The 23,237-nt window shown below is 42.4% G+C and overlaps 1 protein-coding gene across 2 annotated transcripts in view; it reads left to right on the top strand.

Moving 5' to 3' along the window:
• The window catches only part of LOC118104959 (low-density lipoprotein receptor-related protein 1), a 100,853-nt gene that overhangs the window by 27,574 nt on the left and 50,042 nt on the right, over positions 1–23,237 (top strand). For both annotated transcript variants that reach the window (XM_035152283.2, XM_035152282.2), the window contains exons 3-8: positions 5,204–5,341; positions 9,098–9,217; positions 9,910–10,038; positions 10,135–10,398; positions 19,330–19,492; positions 21,046–21,268. In XM_035152283.2, coding sequence (XP_035008174.1) covers positions 5,204–5,341; positions 9,098–9,217; positions 9,910–10,038; positions 10,135–10,398; positions 19,330–19,492; positions 21,046–21,268 — 1,037 coding nt within the window. The remainder of the gene's footprint in view (positions 1–5,203; positions 5,342–9,097; positions 9,218–9,909; positions 10,039–10,134; positions 10,399–19,329; positions 19,493–21,045; positions 21,269–23,237) is intronic.

Here is a 23,237-nt window from a genome sequence, read left to right as displayed (position 1 = left end):
GCTGGGACTATTTGAGTGCGAGCACAGGCTTTTGTGTTAAACCATCACAATATCTGTATGTGAAATCAATAAGTCCTGCACTCAAACTGAAAGACCATGCTCTTGAATTAAGATAGGAAAAAAAAACATATTTAAATTAATAACATTTTATAACTGAAGTAAGGTTGAAGTTGTACTTTGTTCATCTTAAGGCAAATTGTTGAGTCACACAGACCTATGGAAGAAGTGAAGTCTATCCTGATACCTGCTGACGTCTCTGTGACGCCTGTAGCAGAGAAATTATACCTTGGAACAACCTCAGGTTCTCCGTAGGAAAAGAACAGTCACATCTCCAGCGTCAGTTGTGGGCCACTGGGATAGCTTGCATGGGTCGATGAAGGAGACACTTTTTCCTCCAATTTCATAATTGAGCTATACAGTACAAAACAGCTGAGGCTTTACCTGCCAGCTTGTGTAGATCATTCAGCAAACGAGTCAACTAACAGCGTAGAGGAAATAATAATCAAACAGTTAACCTGGCTCCCTCACAGTGGAGGAATGTGGAATAAAAGAACCTGTTTAATTCACATTAGTGATGCCTTTTTCCACTGCGGATTTGCTGCCAACTCGCACAAGAATGAAGCCTTGTGGGACTCTGTCCACTTCCTGTCGACGAGGTGTCCCTCTTGGTCTTCTATGTCTCTCTCTCGCTCTCCCTCTCATTGTCTTTTACAGTTTTCATTGTCCACATCTTGCCCTCACTCTTACACAATTACTGTAAATGGGTCAACAGATGTTGGAGGAAAATGCTGAGAAGAGATAGAGAAGGAGAGGCAGTGAGTAAGAGGTGGGGAAGCAACAGTTTGACTTTCCACAGAAAGGCAAAACTGTTGTGTAAGTGGAAGTGAGTGATCGGTTTCCAATAAAGTTCATGCGTCAAACAAAAAGAGAGAGAAAAGACAAAAATGGTTTGCATTATGCTGCATCTTGTTTATATTCATTTCCAGCTAATGAAAAGAAGAAGACAACCACTGGTTTTAAGTTCATTTAACTTTGTACTATTCCATCGTCTGCTATGAATCAAACACTCGCAACAAATATTGAATGTATCATGTGTACAATGGAGAAATTATGGTTAATAACTCAATTCGTTTAAAATTATTAAAAGAAGTCCCTGTGGTTAACGTCTTGTGAATTGTTGTGTCCACATTTGTAGTTGGAAATTTGCAGCACGGGGTTGTGGGCAACACATAGACTGTTTGGACAAAACTTGTGCTGAGTCATTAGTCTTTTTTTGTTGTGGATGAAAATGCAGTCAGAGTCACAAGGCAGGAAACTTCATCCAAGAAAAAGAGTTCAGTTATAATGTTGTGAAGGAGAAAATCCCTGTTTGCTTGGTTAAAGACTTAAGCTGTATATTCACTGATAGACGTAGTGGACGCTGCACAGATTCAGTGTCATATCTCTTTTACATCAAAGTTAATTGGTATTCTAGGGTTTTTTAAATGTGGTTAAACCTGCTTAAAAGGCGATTGACTCTTTTCCCACCACCTGCACAGGAGTTTGCCTTCCTGTTCTTTTTCCTCCATTGAGTCCCTCACCTCGCCGTCTTGCCAGTGTGAAGGAAAAAAAACACTGTTGCACGTTGTTCCCAGTAAAGTAAACAACAAAATACAAAGTGCACAAACGTTCATGGCTACGCGGCAACGCCTGGATGTTCAATGCGACTCATAACGTTGCGCCGGAAAAAACAAATTAAAAAAGAAGAATAAATTAAGATGTTCACCCGGGTGTCTTGTTTGAATTAATTGCCAATTGGAGCCGGAGCCATGTCTACTGCAGAGTCATTCGACCCGGGAGATAATGCAGATCATATTCCCATTGCAGAAAAAAGGCAGACGTTAATGGGTTTTTGACCAGTGGCAAAGGGGCTACAGAGGAGCTGTAGTTTTAGGCCAAAGTCATATCCGTCCAAGATGAATATGTTTTCTATCTCAGCATCCCAAAGTCCTCTCTTAGCACACACTACTTCACCAGGCCTGTAGCCGCTTAACTGGCATGCTTATTGTTGGTGTTGTGCCTCTGGGATGGTTGTGTGTGTATGCTGTGGATGTAGGGAAGGTGGTCATTTGGCAAGGCCCAGCTTGGATAATGATGTGTTTGTAGTTCCTGCTAGTTTTCCCTCGTGGCCGTCTCATGCTGCCACAATGGTTCTTTGGATTTCTGCTGTGCGGTTTCGCCTGTTAAGTTGGCAAGAGGAAAAGATGAATGTAAAATCCATGATGGATGAGAGGGGAGAGGCAGACGCATTGGGAAACAAGGTAAAGGAACAAAATAGCGAGCGTGGTGCTGAATCTATTTTTTTTATTTTATTTTTTTAATCTAAACAATCTGTGATACCTGGAGAGGAATTTGTCTTTGTCATGGTCGTGCAGAAACAAAACAAACTGGTTTGGCAGCAACATAAGAGTTTCCCCAACTTATAAAACTACAGAAAGTTTTCTGATGTCACAACATTACGACAGGCAGCCCTGATTAATTAGCACAAAGTGATTGTTCGATGTGATTGATCAATCCCTGCACTGAGTCACACGGATCCTGACGTACACTGTCTCATTATCTATGTAGTCACTCCGTGATGGTCTAAACAATTCCCTCATTAAGTAAATGGCTTTTGCTGTGGGTTTAGAGTGCATAAGGGTTTGTGTTATACTTCGTAAAAGTGCTATAAGTTGTTTCAAACAAGGCTGTAGGACATCTAGAGAGAACTTTATGGTGTCACAGACAGTGAACCACATCATTTTATCTCTGGGCACTAGAATTAGACACGACAATATAAAGAAGTGTGAATGGGCTGGATCTTTTTAAACGTGTTTTGTTAAGAGTTCAAAATGGGCTTTCGACGGGTTGGTGTGAAGGATGAGTAAAGAGGTTAAGCAGTAAACTTGGAAAGAACAGTCTTGGTAGTGATAGATATTTTAGTTCTGTTTGAAAGCTGGTGGAGATAATCTCCACCTTTGTGCGTTCTCTTGTTCATTTCACTGCAGCTGCAGGTATAGTAACTACACACCAGAGTTTGTGCTGAGAACAGGAGAGAGAAGGATAGACCCAGTTTCTGCTGATCAGGAAAGGCTTTACTATCTGGACCATCTTGTTGCCATGTGGAAGATCTCTTTGCTGTGCCACTGTAATTATCTCCACCATGGAAGTTTTGATTGCTGTTTGTTTGTCAGCATGATTACTGAACCAATTTCCATGAAATGTTTTGGAAAACTGATTAAAATGTCGGAGTGGATGAGCAGATTCAGGAGTTTTTTTTTCACTGTCTTTAAAATAACGAGATAGGGCATAGGTGTGGGCTCCCGGATCTGTAAGCAGGGGTCAAAATTATGAGTCCAGAAGCTCTCTGGTTTCTGTTCCGATTTAGTATGACCAATCATGATTGAGCAGGCTTTGGTTTCCTGCAGGTAAACAGTCTGTGTGAAAAGCAAAAGAGATGGAACACATCGACAGAAATGCAGATAGGTGTAACAGAGATTAGCCAAAATGCCATCTGGACCAAAAACACCCACAGGAAGTATCACTGTTTATTGTTTTGTGTTGAGAAACGCTTGACTCGTGTGATAAAAGAAACTAGTCGGACTGAGTCTTGGCCAGGATCTGCTGTCTACATCTGAAGTCCCAAAATACTGTCCGTTGCCCCCTAATTCATCATCAGAGGATAGCCAATGGGCTCTGAGATTTCTTGTGTGATAATGTTTAAGGATGCCTCACTATGTTGGCCCAATATTCGAAATAATATTCTACAGCATCAAGGATTTTTCTAGTCAGGCTTCATCTCTGGTGTTTTTAGTGAATTCATATCCAGAGTGTTTGCTGCTGTAGGTCAACCTCTGTCTTGTATCTGGGTGTCGGAGGGTTTGTGACGAGACCCACCACAGCAGTACCATCCACAGATATTAGGGAACAGATATCCTGACATGCAATCACTTGGTGAGATGGTAGAAAATCATTTCTGTGTTGTTGCAATCTGGCAAATATGTCGTGAGCCACACACACCGGCCGACAGAAAGTCTGTCATCCACTGGTAGAATGGATGGGCAGTATTTTACTAAGATTGATTTTAAAGTATTTCTGCTTTACTGAGCAGTTTATACTTGGGGCAGAATAGATGAAAGAGACAAACAGAGAAGGCAGATAACAAACAGCCGAGGCTAAAATCAATCTTTAAAAAAACCACAGCTACATCGTACTGTAATATATGCGCCTCCATGGCTCCAAACCAATCTGCTTGCAACAGGGTGTTTGAGTGTCACAGCTGGAGCTAGGCTCCCGGAGAAGGGTTTGCAGTGTTATCCATGTGGCAAAGACATTGTGCTTGTGTCTCTGCCTGCTGAGAGATGCTCTTGTTGCAAACACAAGCAGAAAGAATCGTTTTGGTAACCTAAGTCGACAGAGGGGCAGACAGACCTCTCTAAAACTCACTGGACATTTTTGAGAATGCTTCATTTATTTTGATATATATATATATATATATATATATATATACACATTAAATAAACACCACATAATATAATTTACGTAACAAAAGAATCACTACTTAGGTTGCATTATTGGCTTCATTGTAGAGCTGAAATTATTTATCAATGAATCGACTGGTTGTGTTTATGGTAATTCATTCAAAAAGATTGATTGAGTGATTGATTGATTTTGCAAATATTATTCCCTGAGAGAACCGGGAAAACATAGAAAATTACCCTAACTCACAGTGTTAAAGAAAGTGAAAAGAATCTGGATCCACACCAAAATTTTAAGTGTTATATCCTGACCCATAGCACATCCTTCCACCAAGCTTCATGGAAGTCTGTTTAGTAGTGTTTGCGTAATCTTGCTTCCAAACAAACAAAGTTTCAGTGGAATCATCTGTTTAAAGTTATTTACACAGGTCAGACAGTGTGTAAAGCCAATAGAATTGATAAATAACCAAATAAAAAGTTAATGTGAAGCTTTAAAAGAGCCAATAGTTTCCAGGAATTCCATAAATTTGGAATTGCAAAAACATTGAATCACACATCTGATGTTATTTATGTGAAGGAATGTTACAGAAAAAAGAAATGAGAGAACTTGAAAACGGCACATATTTGCCTCTTAGTCATAAAAAGCAAGTCAACTTCTTACTTTGGCCTTTTCATTTGACCGTGTTTGTATTTTTCCTTTCTCTCAGGTCCACACAGCACCGTGTCACGGTGCCCTCCCAATGAATACCAGTGTGGAGGGACGGAGCTCTGCATCCACATGGCCAAACTGTGCAACGGTGTTTCCGACTGCACCGACGGCTGGGACGAGGGGCCTCACTGCCGAGGTATCACTGTCCCACACATCCATTCTGCTGTCAGACAGTTTGTAAACATGAGTGTAAAAAGGGGTTAATAATGTCATTATTATGCTGGTGCTTCCTGTGTGAATGAAATGAAAGGCAGAGGTCTTGGAGTCCTTCTATTATATAGTTCGCACTCCTGAAACCGTCACAGGAACGTCATGTGATATTGAGTTGTGCTCTTTGTTAAAACACGCTGTGTATGTGTTTTCCATCAAACCACAGTCTGTACGCTACATGGAGACACAACCAGCTGGAGGGTTGACATTCAGAATATTTACAGTGTATATTTAAAGCAGGACAGTCGTAAATTCCTTCTGTTAAATACATTTTGAAACCAGAAACCACGAAGCAATTTATGATGACCCTAAATAGCTGTTATGATCCAGTCAGATGATCCAGACCACATGCCAAGAAAAAAGAAAAAACCATTGTTGAGCAACAAAGCTAAATATCTTCACTGGGTCGGGGGGTGAAGGTCTAAAGGGAACTTCAATTGCACTGAGAACTTCCTCTGTTGGTAGATTCAAGGTTCGGGGTTTCTGTATTTGCTCCTACATATATTTCAGTTAAATATATGTAGCGGCTGATATATTAGTACTGAACATTTTTACTCCTTAATATCGGCATTGGCATCTGCCCTTAAAAATCCATTCTACCCGGGCTCTAATCCTGGGATACTGTCTACACGTTTCACAGCTTGATTTTTTAATGATTTTAGTTCTGCAGCTTGAAGCATGAGTTGTAAAATCTGACGATCATCTCTTTTTATCTTTGTAGGCACGTCTGTCAAAAGGTTAACAGATGAGCACAACTGACGATCAGACAATCAAATACGTCCATCAAGCGGCTTTGTGTTTCAGATTAGACTAAATCCTGACACATGTCAGAGCAGCCTGCATCATTACCACTACATCATTAATACATACCCTAGAGTGTATGCTACACTTCAATGACCTTCATTTGTGTTGATAGTAGATTTTCTTTCTCATCTCCAACCTGCACAGATACCAGCTGCTAAAGATATGGAACCAAAACACAAGATTTAATGATTAGTTATTCCACGACTTGGAATTTCTTTCTTTCTCAGAGTCAGAGTTAAATACAAACCTTACCATTTCTTGCTCTCCTGGGGTTCAACCTGTAATTTTTCTCCTCCACTGAGGTGGACACCTGCTTTTTCCATCTCCCCTCTACACTTTGGGTTTAAAAAGATGAGCTGGGATGAAATATTTATCAAAGAAACATGGAGAGAGGGATTGGAAAGCGCATCAAATTTTCATGCCCTTTCAGGCTGGCTGGACTTTGAGGTCAGAATGGACTGCTCTCTGTGTGCATGTGTGAGTATTCACCTCATATGGGGACTCAGCAGCTTTCTGGGGACAAACATGCAACTCCCACAGGGTTGACCAGTTATTGTAAGGCTCAGGCTTGGTTTTAGGGGTTAAGTTCAAATTAGATTGAAAGGTTTATGTGTGTGTGTGTGTGTGTGTGTGTGTGTGTGTGTGTGTGTGTGTGTGTGTGTGTGTGTGTGTGTGTGTGTGTGTGTGTGTGTGTGTGTGTGTGTGTGTGTGTGTGTGTGTGTGTGTGTGTGTGTGAAGCATGTGTATCTCTCCGTGACATCTTCTGTTTTCCAGCGAGGTGTTAAGTGCCCCAGTCAGGGGTCATCTGACAGATATGAGCGGTTTGCATTCTGAACCCAAACAGAACATTCATGGTCATTTAATTTGCTCCAGAATAAATATTTTGTGGTGTGTGTCATGGTCGGTTGTTTACATTGTTGCCCACGTTGGTTTTCTAAACACATCTCAGTTGTTTGGTGCTCAGACTTGTTTTGGAAAATTCCGGGCACGTCTGTAATTTGAGCTGTGGTTGTCTCAGCAAGCCTCCGGAGTGCAGATGGGAAACTTGTGTACGTGCTGCCTCTCTGTAATATTCATTACTGCTATAATACTTTATCACTGACTTAGGAAATTCATCTGGTCAGTAGCTCTAAGTTATGTACAGTACAGCACCAGAGCTGTTGTGCTTTTGTTTCCCTTTGAAAGTGTGGCGTCTTGAGGAAGAGTTTGTTGATCCTGGGTTGTTCCTCTCTCCCCGGAGATGTTGTGTTAGTGCGAATCGTCTGCCAGCGTTTCTGGGCAAAGTGAATCATTTGTGACTGATAGATCTCAGCCCGGTTTGACATGGCTGTGTCTGTTTGACTATGACTCACTGTGTCTTTATTTGTATCTCACAGGATGTGCAGAGCTCTGAAAACTCTGCTGAGGTTCCATTACGCAGTCACTCAGCTGACTGGAAGGTGTGATTGGAGCGTGCTGTGTTTGTGCCCCTCTGTGTTTGATGTGGAGTATGTAGCAGTGGAGATGGTTGGGGTTAGCAGGGAGGTATTGATTGTCGAATCAGGCCTGATGTATTTGTTTGCTTTCCATTCCGGGGTTAGATATCTAATATTTATTGTACTGGGAGGCACGGTGGTGCAGTGGTTAGCACTGACGCCTCACAGCAAAAAGGTTCTGGGTTTGAACCTGATCTGAGTTTGCATGTTCTCCCCGTGTCTGCGTGGGTTTTCTCCAGGTACCATGATTTCCTCCCAATGTCCAAAGACATGTGGCTTAGGTCAATTGGGTGTGAATGTGTTTGTCTCTAAATGGCTGCGTCCACACTACATTTTTATTAACACATCACTCTTGCCGTCCATACAATATTCATAATATTCTATGTTTTAATTCATAAAAACATAGAAGTTTGGAAACGCTGCTGGCCCTGTTTTATTTTAAAGACTCCGGGGCTGCATTGTAGTATGGACAGGAAAAATAAAAACGATTGGAAGTGATGGCGAAGTCTCCCACATTCGCTTCCTGATTGGTTCTTCTCAGTTACAACTCAAGTGTGGATGAATACTTATGGTTTTAGAGCACCATTTTGTGAATTAAATATAGAAGTATGGATGTAGTCTATTACCTCCCTGCCATAACCGGGACCCTTCCATGGAAGTTCCCACTTCTCGCCTATATTGTCAGCTTGGATTGGCTCCAGCCCCCCCTGTGACCCTCGAAGGACACGCAGTGTAGATAATGGATGACAGGGTTTGTTTTACTCCAGGGATTTGCTCTCATCAATGTTGGATTCTGGTCAATAGATGTTTTTTGTTTTCAGTGCCAGATTGAGACGCTATATCTACAAGCATTTAAGTTTCTGAAATGCTGATATACTACTCGCACTACATTCAACCACAGTTACTGTAGATGACATTTCATTTCACTTCTGATGCTAAGCCCAATATTTCAACATGAGCCTCACTGGCTCATGAGGAGGAGGTCGCGGGGAGCATTGTTCAAATTTAGCCGTACACGTCAACAATTAATGCACCTCCGCTCCCAGCTGAGCTCTAAATGTTCTCCAAAAAAGGGAACAATGGCAGCTTCAGCGGCACCTGCTCCTGATACCTACAGGCATGTCGTAAGCTCTGTGTCTGCCAGATAGCACCAAGTGGGATGAATGAAACTTAACAGATCACAGTATAATTTGTGGGTTTATAGCGGAATGTTAAATGGATTATTACATAATTACGCGCAAATCCACTTCCCTTTAGAACCGCGGTCGTCTGTGTTTGCAGCCCGATACAATGTGGGCGACAGGAAATAAACATGAATAAACACTCCCCCCTTGTTCCTGCATTCATTGCCTCATCATCCTCTCTCTCTCTCTCTCCCCCCCCTCTTCTGTGTCTATCTTCAGAGTTCATATCCAACTGCACGCTCATGGGATGTCAGGAACACTGTGCAGTGACTCCTGGAGGGCCCGCTTGTTACTGTAAAGGTGGTTATGAAATCAGCGCAGATGGAAAGATGTGTAAAGGTGAGTTCTTGTAAGCACCTCAGTGATGCCTGCCATTTAGAATAAACTGTAATCAATAAGTCGCAATAGAAAAATGCCAGATGATTCATCTTTATATTTCAATATATTTATATGAAAAGGAAACTGCAGCGTTGACAGTATGAGAAACCCACTGGATATGTGCAAAATGTTGTTCACTGTGCAGCATCAGCAGCAAACATAAGCTTATGTGGCTTACACGCTTATCTGTCCAGTAACTCCACATCAGTGCTGCAGTTATTTCATCCCCCAAAGCTGCAGCGCCACTGTTTATTTAGGTTTTTTGAGAAACTCAGCCACGTGCCGAGCACTCAGTGGGTAGCTCAGGGGGCGTGGGAGTGTGGGGCATTTACCACAAAAGCCTGTTTAGAAACACTGAAATCTCAGTAGTCATTTGGGTTCACAGAGGACTGACTGGCAGCGATGAGCGATGCTTATGTAAGCCTAGCCAATGAATTATCACACAATAAGTGAATCACAGACTCAACCTGGCAAAAACACATGACACATGGAATACAGAATAATGCTTCGCTAAGCAGAGTGAGTCTTTTTAATCAGCAGTTTTATATATCATCTGTGGAAGGGTCTATGTTTTTTTATTAATCCTCTGTGCTTTCTGAACTATTTTTTATTTTAACTGAGCAATAACACAATCTGTGGTTTTTGTGGTTCAGATTTTGATGAGTGCACAGTGTACGGGACCTGCAGTCAGACCTGTACTAACACTGAAGGCTCTTACACCTGCTCCTGTGTGGAGGGCTACTTGTCTCAGCCAGACAACCGCTCCTGCAAGGCCAAGAATGGTGAGTACCAACACACACCCGCAGGACTGAATGACCGATCTCTGTTCAAGTTCCTCGTGTTTACTCTAAGCTCTGTCATTTATGTCACCTTTCTAGTACCAGTAGATCGTCTGCCTGTACTGTTGATCGCCAACTCCCAGAACATCCAAGCCACCTCTCTGAGTGGAACCACACTCCACAGCCTGCTGTCCACCAGCACCAAACAAACCACCGCCATGGATTTCCTCTATGCCGAGGAGACAGTCTGCTGGATCCACGTCGGGGAATCCCCCTCGTCCACACACCTCAAATGTGCCAAGATCCCCAATCTGAAGAGCTTTGCAGAGGAGAGGGTCATCAACATCTCCCTCAGCCTGCACCGTGAGTACACCACAACATTTCTAAATTACACTGTAATGGTCTAACTGGCATTCACTGAGCAGCAGCACAGAAGTCAGCACACTATGATCTGCACGGGCCAATAATACACAGTTCAATTCTTTACACATAATGCATAATAACACACACCATGCCGCCTCACCCAAAGTATCTCTGTGTGTGTGTGTGTGTACAAGTTTTCAGGATTTTCTAATGGGACAAAGGCCAGAGGCACTCTCCATCACTGGTGGCCACACAGCAGCAATCTGTCAAACATAATTTTTTCAGGCTGAATCCTCCAGTTTCTGGCTGTGGGGTTGTTTATGTGCACATCTCAGACCTGCACCACACTTCATATAACGTATATAGAATTTGTATTTGTACATAACTCACAATGAATTGTGTGTGACAAGCAAGTAACACATCTTCTCACTCAGAAAAGTATATTTCACTCTTCTATTCTTCATGCAAGTTTGGATTAAGTGGAGTATAGAAGTGATGTGTACAGCAGGATCATAAAGATACACTACACCTGCAGCAGCTGGAGCTGAAACTTTTACACATTTGCTTTGCAGACAACTTAACACACACCAAGGGGGTCTTCAACATATGATATTTCAGACAATACAATGGGGGCACTAGTATGAGGTAGGGTGATGACTCAGGGTACCACACAGTCCACAATATGAAAACATTCAGCATAAAATGCCCAACAATATTGGCCACATAAATAACTCATCCAGATTCGTGCAACACCCTGTCAATCAAACTACGCCAGTATCACAGTCACTGTTCGCAGAAAATCCTGGCCGTGGATTTCTCACTTAAACGAGTGCTGGTACTGGTAGTGCTGTGTTTTGTGGACTTGGGCTATGACCGTATCCCCTAGGGAGCCTGTGGGTTAATGCGAGGGTACAGGAAACCAGGGCCGATGTTAGTAGCCATCTTTGTCTGACTGAAGTTAGTGCCTTGTCCATATCCTCCACACAAAGGTCATCGTGTCTGGTTTGGGAACCTCAGAATCGTGTTCCTGCTCTTTGGAGACGATGTGGTTCTGTCGGCTTCGTCCCACTGTGACAAGTCTGAGTCAAGTCTGGGGCAGTGACCTAACGAAAAAAGGGTTGTGAATACAAGCGGCTGAATTTAGTTCCTTAGGGTGGCTGTGCTCAGCCTTAGAGATGGGGTGAAGAGTAAGGACATCCAGAGGGAGCAGAGTTGCTGCCTCTTTGCATCGATAGGAGCCAGTTGAGGGTCCAGGTATGTGATTAGGATGCCTCCAGGGCGGCCTCAATCGGAAGGTTCTCAGGGCACGTGCAACTGGAAGGAGACCCCAGAGGAAGATCCAAAACTCCGAGAATGTGCCCCGAGAACTCCTTGGATTTCTCCAAGGGGAGTTGCAAAGCATCTCTGTGGAGATAGACATCTGGAATACCCTGCTTAGCCTCCTGCCATTCAGAACTAACCTCAAATATGCGGGACGGATGGAATAGAAACAGGCATAACTTCAACAATGATGCTGCAAACCTTTTTTTGACATCACAGTTCATGAGAAAAGTTTAACTAACCATGACTCATTCAAATTCAAGCCATAACACACAGGTACTCTTCACCCACACTTGAGGGAGATCTACTTCCCACAACACCCAATGAACTTTGTCACACCAACACAGGAGAACTGCTTTTCTTCAACATTTTTAACAAATTATCCTTTTAAAAAGCGATGGGGATGAAATTTGCATTTCAAACACCTCATTCATCTAACGGGGAGAAATTTGCCGAACTCTCCAAACTAGAATGGACATATTTCTTTTCCTAATCTGTCTGTGGGTTGTTTTAAATAAGTTTCAGTTTTAAATTTAAATGATAACAGGTGGGCAAAAAAAGCCCAGAATTGTGGCCAGAACCGAAACATCAATCCCTGTGGAATAGACGCGTCCCTAGCTTCTCTTTGCTCATGCACAGCCTGTGAGTCATATTTGACGGTAAGACATTAAAAGCAGCTGGGTTTTTCCATGACCTAAATTTTGTTTGCACAAGTCAATGAAGATTCTTTCGTCCCAAAAAAAAAAAAATGAAGCTGAGTGCGAGAGCCGGTGCAGATGTAAGAAGTGGAATTAAATGCAAATGTGTATGCAGCCAATGCGTGATCACCTGCACGTTTGAAGCTGCCACACCCACACTCTGCATGCTCCTCGCCAAGTCACGGCCGGATTTGTTTGGCCTGCTTGTTTTCAGTGAGTCAGAAGGAGAGCAGCAACGGAAACAACACCCTCATCCTCACAGCGTCAACAGAGGTGCTTCATTTTACTATCTTATAGGGAAGTGGTGGACAGATGGTTTGTTCTCGCTGCAGTATCATTCTTATCTGCAATTAAAGGAATTTGCTTTGAATGAAAACAACATTGCACTTATGCGCTCACTTATCTTTACATTTATTCTGCCCCTGTCCTTCCCCAGTTGTCACCACAATCACTTAATTCAACCTCTAATCTCTACACAAGATTAATGCAGACATACAGTCATTGTATTGAATCTGTTCTTTGCCTGCAGACATTGTGACTGAACACATTCGCTCAATGTGCAGCAGCCCGTCTCCATTCGCATCTCTTTCCCATGAACGTGACAGAAATGACTTCTTCCACGCAGACCATCAGAGAAAATGAAAAGGCCGAATGATGACAGTCGGGCGGCTCTGTCTTCCGCATGCACGCACAATGTTGTGTAGCTGACATTCGGAAATATGTTCATTTCAGTCCAGATGATATCAGACAAGCTCTGAACAATGGAAATTATGCATGAGGCATTTTGGCATCCCTCGCCGTAATAAGACGAAGGAGCCTGATGCACATCTCTGTGTATTTTAAGCCTCGAAAACGCCGGATGTGTTGCTGTTAAATTACACGGTACTTCTTTTAATCAATCAGGCTGATGGGGGAAACATGCCATTATAACACCATCTCCAAATTACAAAAAGAAAAATGACAGTTACATCAGCGATATACAGATTTCACCTTAGGAAACATGCATTTGTGCTTAATGAGTGTGATGAGAGTAATGTAAAATCACTGTCGCTGTAATCGTGCAACTGTAACTCGGCTCACATTGGACTCTGCAATTTAGGGAGCAGAAGAATTTGCAGGAAATTCCAGCAGCTTCAGCTGGGTTCTCCACGCCTGCTCCCCCACACACACACATGAACACCCATACATACACTGTGGTGCTCATGTGCAGACACACACAGATAGATGCATTTTGTGCACACACACAAAAAGAAGAACTGGCCGTATTTACGAGCAAGTACACATGTAAAATTGTGTACTGGTTCTGAATGTTTTTCAGAATAAAAACAACCATATTGGAGTCAAACGGGGGCTGGATATGCTGTAAACAGTGGATAAAGCATTCATTTTAGTATTTATTTTGACATGGATTTGTCAGGAATATGTGCATCCTTTGACCACTCAGCCAAAGCCCAACAGTATGCTGAGCGTCAGCACAAAATCCTTTTATACATGTATCTCAAAGTGCAGTTTTTTCACATCTGTTCTAGTCCATAATCTGGAGCGGCTGTCCAGACGCAGACAGCGGGCTTGATCTTTTTGGGCAGTCTGCTGGCGTGTGAGGGTGACAGAATGGGAGGAGCAGCTTTATGATTACAGTCAACATGGAGGGAGCGAGGGAGCAGCCAATGGCGAGGGGTGAACATACAGGAAATGATGTGTGTGCGGTTGGGGTGACTCATGACCTCAGTATGCTACAGATGAGTTGTCCAGATGTGTCTCCGCCCCCCCCTCCTCCCTCTCGCACTCTCACTCTCTCACTTAGTTTCAGCTTTCAGAGTTCATGAAACAGACACTTTCTCTCATTCTATACCTGACAAGGCTAATTATACCAATAATGTAATTTAGGTTTCCATCCACTCATTTTAGCTTTTATTTTAAAATCTCATTATTATTTTTAGAAAAACAGATCCATTCTAACTGTGCTGTGCTTCTCAGACATCATTCAAGCTGCCTTCAGACATTCACTGAAGTCAGGACATTTTCCTGAATTTTGTGCAGTGAATGGCTCCGAACTTTAAGGACATTTTTCTGCCAACCTCTTAGGAAATGTCTGGAGAATGTCCAAGAGAGTGCATGTGACAATACAGCAAGATATTTACAATAGACAAGTTGGCGTGTTGATAACGTTTCTGACACGCGATATATGCAAAACTGAAAAAACAAACAATACAAATATCTCAGAATGAAAAAGAGGAAAGCAGAGATGAAGATGTTAAACTGGAAAGACGGTGAGATTCGAGAGCTTTTGGCGATAAGGGCTGCAAATAAAATGCATATGTCAAGTCCTGCTTCTTGCATGTTCTTCCAATGTTCCAGACATTTTCCGGTTGTTGTGAACCGACTGACCTGGACATTCTCCTGTTGCGTTCCTTATAGGTGAAAGGCAAACTGTTCATGTCTGAAAATGGCTTTATTGTAACATGAGGTGACAAATGATTTATTGATGCAGGAACCAAACAACCTTTTAACACATATGTCCCTGGTGAAAGTCAGTTCAGATGTAGGGCTGCTGAGCTGCAGAGCTCTCCCTGGGAGGAAATCGTTTAACTTCACTTTTCATTCAGTGAAAAGTCGACGCTGATGCCCCACATGCAAAAGAGGACTGATCCCTCTCTCCCTGTCACTAAGCCCCTCTTCCTCCCTGCTTGTACTGTAAGAGCTACAGTACCTGCCCCCACCCCTGCACAGTGAGCTTGCACAGTGTGCTGCTTAACACAGACACTGGCATGAAATCTCCTTAAGAGGTCATGTGCTGTTAAAAGGCAAGCCAGTCAGCACTTTTTCAAATCGTCTCTACATCCAGCACATGCTCTAGTTCAGCTTTAAACCTGCTCCTCCTCCTCCTCCTCATTACCCGTCACACACATTAACCCTGAACTATTAATGACATGTTTTCTTTAAGTCTAAGACTAAACTAGTCTATCCACTTTATTTCCTTTGGTCCTGTTGCCGTGGCCGACCTCAACAAAAAACACATTTGGAGCCCAAAAGGTTCATGTTTGTTTGTTTCCCAATGTGATGCTTTCTCCAGATGGGGAGTGTTGGCACAGAAAGCGAGTGGGGGTTGGGTTAGTGCATGAGCATGTGTTAAAGCTTCAATCACAGTTGTAGTTGTTGTGGAGCAAGGTATTTTTCTTAGGTGAGGAATGAAATGATTCTCAGTCAGTCGAACTTGTCTTTGTGGTTTTTAATGCATCAGAAGCGAAAGCTATCACAGCTATTAAGCTCTTGGCCGAGGGAGAAAACTCCTGTTTCACACAGAGAGGGTGATACAGAATCGCTCATGACTAAGCAACATCTAGGAGTGCACTCTGTTTAACATAACGCAGCTCATTCACAGAAAACAGGTCCTAAAAGCAATACAATAAAATGTAATATAATAATAATAACAATACATTTTATTTATAAAGCACCTTTCATACATAAAATGCAGCTCAGACTGCTTTACAATAAAATCAGTCGCCTCAAATAAGATAGATCCATTAGAACACGTTAGCAATAATACAAAGACTTGGGATAAAAATATAAAACTAGCAAAAGGTATATTACAAAAAAGGGAACAAATTAACAACAATAAATGTAGACATATGAATATAATGACACACAGTTAATATAGTAGTTGATCATGATAAATTGACAGAACAGTAATGTGACAGTTCAGAGGTACCAAGGCTGCATTAACTCCATTAAAAGGAATTATAGTGATTTTACAAGACTATCGATCCCCTGTGTGAGCAGCGTAGTTCCAGCCGCGGGTGCCTGTGAAGATGTATGCCCGACACTTCAGCTCCCTCATATAGTTACTGGAGTGAAACTCTGCCTAGAATTGCTTCATTTAACAAACATACATTATCGAGGCAACCGCTACGGGAGCGTGGAATACGAAAACACACAGAAAACATGTTGTTTAGAGGGGAGGAGGGGGAAAAATGGAGAAGGCAGCCGTTGCTGTTTTTTCAATTACTCTGTGTTGTTGTTTTTTTTATAGCATAGTTTCAGACAGTCAGAGCTGCAGTTAATGAATCCAGACTGTTTTCCCACCTCTGGGGAGCAGACGGAAAAGGGATGGATGCAGGGATGATGCATGGAGGAGGAGAGAGCAGGAAGGAGAATGGGAGGAGATAGAAAAGTCTCCGGCATTTCTGTTTAGCAGAAGTGGAGTGAAATGGAGAGCAGGAGGTGTCAGAGAGCAAGGGGACGGCCATTTTTCTTTCTTTTTTTACTGGGGTTTTAGCACACTCGTCGTATGTTGCACAATCTCCTCTTTCCCCCCCTCAGTTGTTTATCCATTGCTTAATCAGTGAATCAGTGTGTTGTTGAGCAGCTGGAAGCGTTTAAACAGAGAACTCTGTGTTAAAAATTAAGAGCACCTTTGGGAACACGGCCCCTGATTCCCATAAACCTCAGAAATGCTGCTGCACAATGGCCAAGTTTCCCTAGTGGAAATCAGATCCCTCTCTCTCGCTCGCTCGCTCTCTCTTCGGCTTTCTCGTGTCTTCTGTCTTTTTCTCTCACTTTTTCTTCCTTTCCTCTCCATCCATCGGCATTTTTCCACTTTCCACTTTTACGTAAACCCCAAATATTTGAGAGTGTGCCATTTCCCTCCCTTTGCTCCCCAGAAAAATGTGTCAGTTATTCTAAACAGAGAGAGCTGCTCTGGAATTACAGTCGGATTTATTGGTCCATAGCTGCTTAGCTTTCACTATGCACACTTTTATTGTGGTCTTATTCTGAGGAATCTGCTTTGTCATTTCCCTCACCCCATTTTCTTCTCTCTCTGTAGAAATCGATCCCCTGCTTTCCCCTAAATCGGCACAATGACCCGATCACCCTGGTAAACACACCACAACATTAGACCTCCACCCTTAGCGCTGAGCACAGCATGATCATTGATCAAGGACTCCTGCAGCACCACTTTATTCCTATTTATCTGAGGTGTTTGAGGACAGGCCTGTGCAGAGCAGAGCTCATGGCAGCTGTGAAAATACAAGTCGTGTGGTTGGTGAAGGCCTCGTCCCTCCTCTACACTCACACTTTCTCTCTCTAGCTCATATACAGAGGTATAGTTTTCTTTGCCCATGTAAAGATCAATATTTACAGGTGCCATGTTCCGTTTTGGAAGAAGTATTCTGATTCTTTACATATGTAAAATTAGCAAAATCACGGTGTAAAAATACTCAATTCAGTAAAAATCTTGCATTTAAAATGTTAAATCATTTATAATTATTATTTTTATATAAGTAATGCTCATGATGACTATGTGAAACCATAGGCTGTATATAAAGATGGAATTCCTCCCACCATCTAGAAATGAAGTAAAAATATCCCAGATACGATCGCTGCTATCTTGCGCAGTAGTGATCGGGGAATGTAGCCATGGTAGCGTGGTTTTGTCAATACACATGCTCGGCCAATCATGAGTCTGTCTCAGCTGCCATTGATGACATTTCACTTTGGCATCAATTAACTAATTTATATTGACCCTAATTGTTCCATGTAGACTCAAACACAACTTTGATTGAATGCTAATGTTGCTATATGTTGTTGCATGTTTGCTAACAACAACTTAAAAACTTAAACGTAGTTCTTTACACTGCCCCCTAGTGGCCAGAAAGAAAACACTTCTTAGAGGTGTATCGTGTTATTAGCTAAAATTTCTTAAAAGTATCAAAAGTTAAAATATTCTATATTCTGGTGGCAGCATATAGCAACTGTAGCTGGTCAAGATGGAGCTGATTGTTACCTTTTTACATAATGCTGGATAGTTGAATATTCTGTATAGTCATGCCTGTATCGCCAGGCATCATCAGCATCATGTATTTGCTCATTGTAGAGTTTTAAGATGTCGGTATGCAAAGTAAATAACGTGGAATAGAAAGAAAATAATTTCCTCTAATGATACATGTAGTACAAGTAGAAACAGTATTATATTCAAGGACTGTGGTTAAATAAATACGTTACGGGAAATTCACAATTCTGGACATATGATCTCCCCCCATCTTTCCTTCAGCCTTCACAATAGCTTTCTTTCTCTGGTCCTTGGCTCAGACTTGTGCGGCTGAGCTGGTGTTTGAGGAAAGGAAGGAAGAGGTGGGAAAACAAGAACCAGAGAGAGGGATATATTAATGTCTCATGTTATTCTGTTTCACTATTTTTTCTCCTCCTTCAGATCCCCCCACCCAACCAACCTCATGTGGTCTTGCACCAGATTCAGCCCAGTTTGGATAGTTCAGTGGCATTCCACTGTTCTTATTCCCCAGCCATGTCTATCTTGAACTTCTGCAGGCTGTTTATGTTCCACTAAGTGCCTGTGTGGTACCACGTGCATGCGTCCAGGTGTTTGATTTTTTGACGACGGGTGGGGCACTAGCCTTTGGCGCGAGCTGAGCCTCGGAGAAATAAACCCAGCGGAAACCACACGCTTTTCGTCGTCGCTTAGTTTCAGCTACGGCAACATCGCACTCCTCGAAGCAGCAAACAGCCCGTCTCATATTCTGTCTGTCTGAGTGACTTTGAATGACAGACACATTACCTGGACACTTGTTTATTGTAGTTGGCTGTCATCTCGTTTGTCAGGAAAAACCTGAACGTTTTTACTGTGTATGTGTGTGTGTGTGTGTGTGTGTGTTGAAGCTGTTGAAGTAGCTGCTGCACAGTGTTGCTGACTAATTTACTTCATCACATGACGATGAGTTAAAACTCTCAACCATCTGCAACAAGTACAACAACATCACACGCTCAAGCTCTGTTCCAGTCAAAATGAATCTATTCTAGTACTGAAAACATTGTTTCTGCTTCCCCCTGCACCTCCCGTGTCATGCCTTACCCCCCTCCTTATCCCTCTTCCCCCACCCCCACCTCCTCCATCCAGATGTGGAGCAGATGGCCATCGACTGGCTCACCGGAAACTTCTACTTTGTGGATGACGTGGACGACAGGATCTTCGTGTGTGACAAGGATGGGCAGACATGTGTCACCCTCCTGGACCAGGAGCTGTACAACCCTAAAGGCATCGCCCTCGACCCCACGATGGGGTTAGTTTAAAAAGCACACTTATTGTCACACACACACACACACACACACACACACACACACACACACACACACACACACACACACACACACACACACACATCCAGAGACAGGCTCCTCTTATGTATGCGTGCTAGTTTTCCTGAATGCATAAAGATCCAAGTCTTTCGTGCAAACTAATGGTTCACAAGTGAAGTCAGACTCCTGTCGTCTGTCATTGTTACCCAACTTTGGAGTTTGAATAGGAGGCGGGGGGTGGGGGCTAAATGGAGGTTTTGACGTTGCAGTAATTGAGCACAGATGTTCTGTTTGCATTGTGTCGCACTGACTGTGTCGGTCCTGATTGTAAAAACATGTTGTTTTTTTGGCTCCTTTGTTTATAACTAGACTTTTCAGCTGAATTCCGGAGTGTGTGTGTGTGTGTGTGTGTGTGTGTGTGTGTGTGTGTGTGTGTGTGTGTGTGTGTGTGTGTGTGTGTGTGTGTGTGTGTGTGTGTGTGTGTGTGTGTGTGTGTGTGTGTGTGTGTGTGTGTGTGTGTTCGAAGAGCTGTGTTTGGAAAGAAAAAAAAACCCCTGACTGCTCCAATGTGAGAATGTGTATGTGTGCACACATTTGCTTTGAGCTACATGCATCCTTTTCATTCCAGGCAATTTTCTCTGCTGTAATTGGTTCTTCCAGTAACAAGGTCAGAGGGATTCAACGTGGCTGTTTTTCGTATATATATATTTTTTTTATTTGTCGTAGTCTGCAGTTTCATTAGAGGGAGAGAGAAACGGCAATGATAACACCATGACAGCGAAAATCATCTTTTGTAGTTCTGTTAAATTAGTGAACACAAAACCCTTCACACACTGACGCTTCTGTCTTCACCGTAAGTTAAACTGACAAAGAGGAGGATTGTTATATTTCTGTTTGGCTTCCTCTCCTGGTTACTGGGATGGTGATGAGACTGTTGTTTTCCAGCTTTAAGGCCAATTAAAAAAAGATGTAGTAATAGATCTACTGTGAGCATGATTTGTTATTTGCAGGTTTACAGAGGAAATGTGTTTTTTTCAGAATATTGCTCGTCTATCTATTGTAGACCTCAGGTATTTATTTTTAATGCTTTTACTCAAAATCCTGCACCTGGACTCAAATAACCATCGCTTGTTCTTAGATTTGCTCTGCTTGTGCTCAAACTGTACACTTGCACTCAGATATTTTGTTGCTTGGACAGATTATCCGAACTCCTGCTTTGACTCTTCTCCTTATGCGTGCAGAGGCAGATGAGTAATGCTCATGGATTTCTCATCTGCTTTTGAATAAAGATGGGGGAAAAAAAAAACATAACAACCCGAACCTAAAGATATTAAGCAAATAATCCAAATTTTTTCTTGAAAGAAATTACAGAAATCTTACTTGCTGTCTGGCGCCAGAGATTTTTCTCACCTTTCTACTTTTGCTTCCTGAAAAGCTAAATTATAATGATCTCCTTGTGTCAGGGTGGTCATTCAGTTGTAACAAAAGGATCAAACTATCCATCCTTGCTCAGGTCTGATCCTTTTTGTGTCCTCAGGAAGGTGTTCTTCACCGACTACGGTCAGATCCCGAAGGTGGAGCGCTGCGACATGGACGGTCAGAACCGCACCAAGCTGGTGGACAGTAAGATCGTGTTCCCGCATGGCATCACGCTGGACCTCGTCAGCAGGCTGGTGTACTGGGCCGATGCCTATCTGGACTACATCGAGGTGGTGGACTACGAAGGCAAGAACCGACACACCATCATCCAAGGCCTGCTGGTGAGAACGCAGCTGTACTGCACACACGCCACACTCCAATTTACCTTCCATCAGCCGGGAGATAATCTGGGTTTAATTTACGGCCCTTCTGTCTGCTATTCATAATGCTCTGAATCACAGTCTGTTGGGCTGTAAAGTTCCCTATATATCTATAACGCACCTTATGTTTCTCCTGTGAGCTGCTGTTATGTGTTCTTGGCCGGTGAGTTACGAGCGGGGGGAAGATGGTCGACATTTGGTGTTTCATTGAAGCTGCTGATGAATAGTGTCTAATAACGAGGCTGTTAATGTTGCGCTGCTGCTGAAGCACAGTGGCTCTTAAACCTATTACTGTGATCTGTGGAGAAGTAATGGCTTCTATTTACTCACCAAGCCTAAGGACACACACAAACCTGTGTGTGTGTGTGTGTGTGTGTGTGTGTGTGTGTGTGTGTGTGTGTGTGTGTGTGTGTGTGTGTGTGTGTGTGTGTGTGTGTGTGTGTGTGTGTGTGTGTGTGTGTGTGTGTGTGTGTGTGTGTACCTGTAATAGGGCATTAGTAAGGCCTTCAGGTTATGTGGTTATTGATGATGCTGCTTTTTGGGCTGGTTTATCTGCAGCATTTGTCTCTCCTTCTAACTGGTCTCTTTAAGCTGCAGGGGAAACTTGAAGTTTGACTTTTTTAAAGTCAAATGGAGATGCAGGGCTTGTTGTTTAAAAGAGAGTGTCTTACTCTTGTGTGAAATCAACACTAAAGCTCGATTGAGGGGCAGATATCGATTTTAGGAAGTAAAAAATGTACGACATAAATACACTGGTTTAAATATACATAAATAATGTAATGTAAATGTAATTGAGGCTTTAGTTTGACCATCAAATTTATGAATGAGTTTGTCGTTCTCTGTCCATTAAGAAAAGTTTAAAACCAAAACCTTCACTCAGAATCAAAGTCAGTGACATAAAAGAAATAATTGAAATTTATCATGATAATTATCGATATCGACTGATATGAAAATTGTTTGGCTGTGTTTTCCATCCCTACAAACAATGAAAAGCCAACTACAACCAAATATATAGCACTTTAATTGAGTAAAAAAAACAATAAATGCACATATTTTCTGAATAGTTTCATACTGTAAAAGATTTCACATAAGCAGACATAAATGCAGATAATATGTTTTTGAACAGCTCATATCGGCCAATTTTAATCAGCCAACCAATAAAACATTCAGGCTCCAATCTATAGCTTTTTTCTCATGGCTAACGTTGGTCTGGTTTGTCTTGGTTAAATCTGTGAGTAAAGGTGACACAGAGCAATATCATGTTTCCTCACACTCTCATTCTAATTGACTGTGTCACCTTCACAGAGCTTTGCCCTCCAGCCTTTGTCAATAACTGTGTATCTTATTGGCTGTTTGTGTCTCTACGACCCGCTGAGCTCCTTACAGCCTGCTGTGACAGATCGCAGTCCTGCCTCAGGTTTTTCAGCCGCTGCTGTGAGGACGCCGCCTCTGGAGACACTGAGTCAGATCTGACAGTCCCCGTCCTCCTGATTGTCTTTTCAGATGAAGTTTGCCCGTGTCTATTGTGAAATCTCTGGACGCTTTGTCGCTTTACAAAACCACTTTATACTTTTGTCACGCAACACACCAGTTTCTGAGCGAGTGGCTTTTGAAATTGTATATCAAGACACTTCAAGAAGAGTTACGGTAAACAGTTTAAACACAGTCCCACATCAGTGCACATGGTTTATTTGAATGCAGGTTACCATGGCAACAGTACATCTTCATGCAGTAGTGTCTCTCGTCTCCTGATATAGAACATAAAGAATTCGGTTAAATGTTGTATTTGGGCATTGTCTAAATGGTTTTGGTTATTTTCATATATCAGGACACATTTGTCTGTGTTAATGTTTACACACATATTAACACATAACATCAGACAAGAAACTGTATGAAGGTGCTGCAGGAGAGTTCAACACTGAAAATAGCT

The sequence above is a fragment of the Hippoglossus stenolepis genome, chromosome 3, assembly GCF_022539355.2.
Source record: "Hippoglossus stenolepis isolate QCI-W04-F060 chromosome 3, HSTE1.2, whole genome shotgun sequence".
Taxonomy (NCBI): domain Eukaryota; kingdom Metazoa; phylum Chordata; class Actinopteri; order Pleuronectiformes; family Pleuronectidae; genus Hippoglossus; species Hippoglossus stenolepis.
The sequence above is the reverse complement of the archived record's forward strand: the minus strand, read 5'-3'. Positions and strand labels throughout refer to the sequence as shown.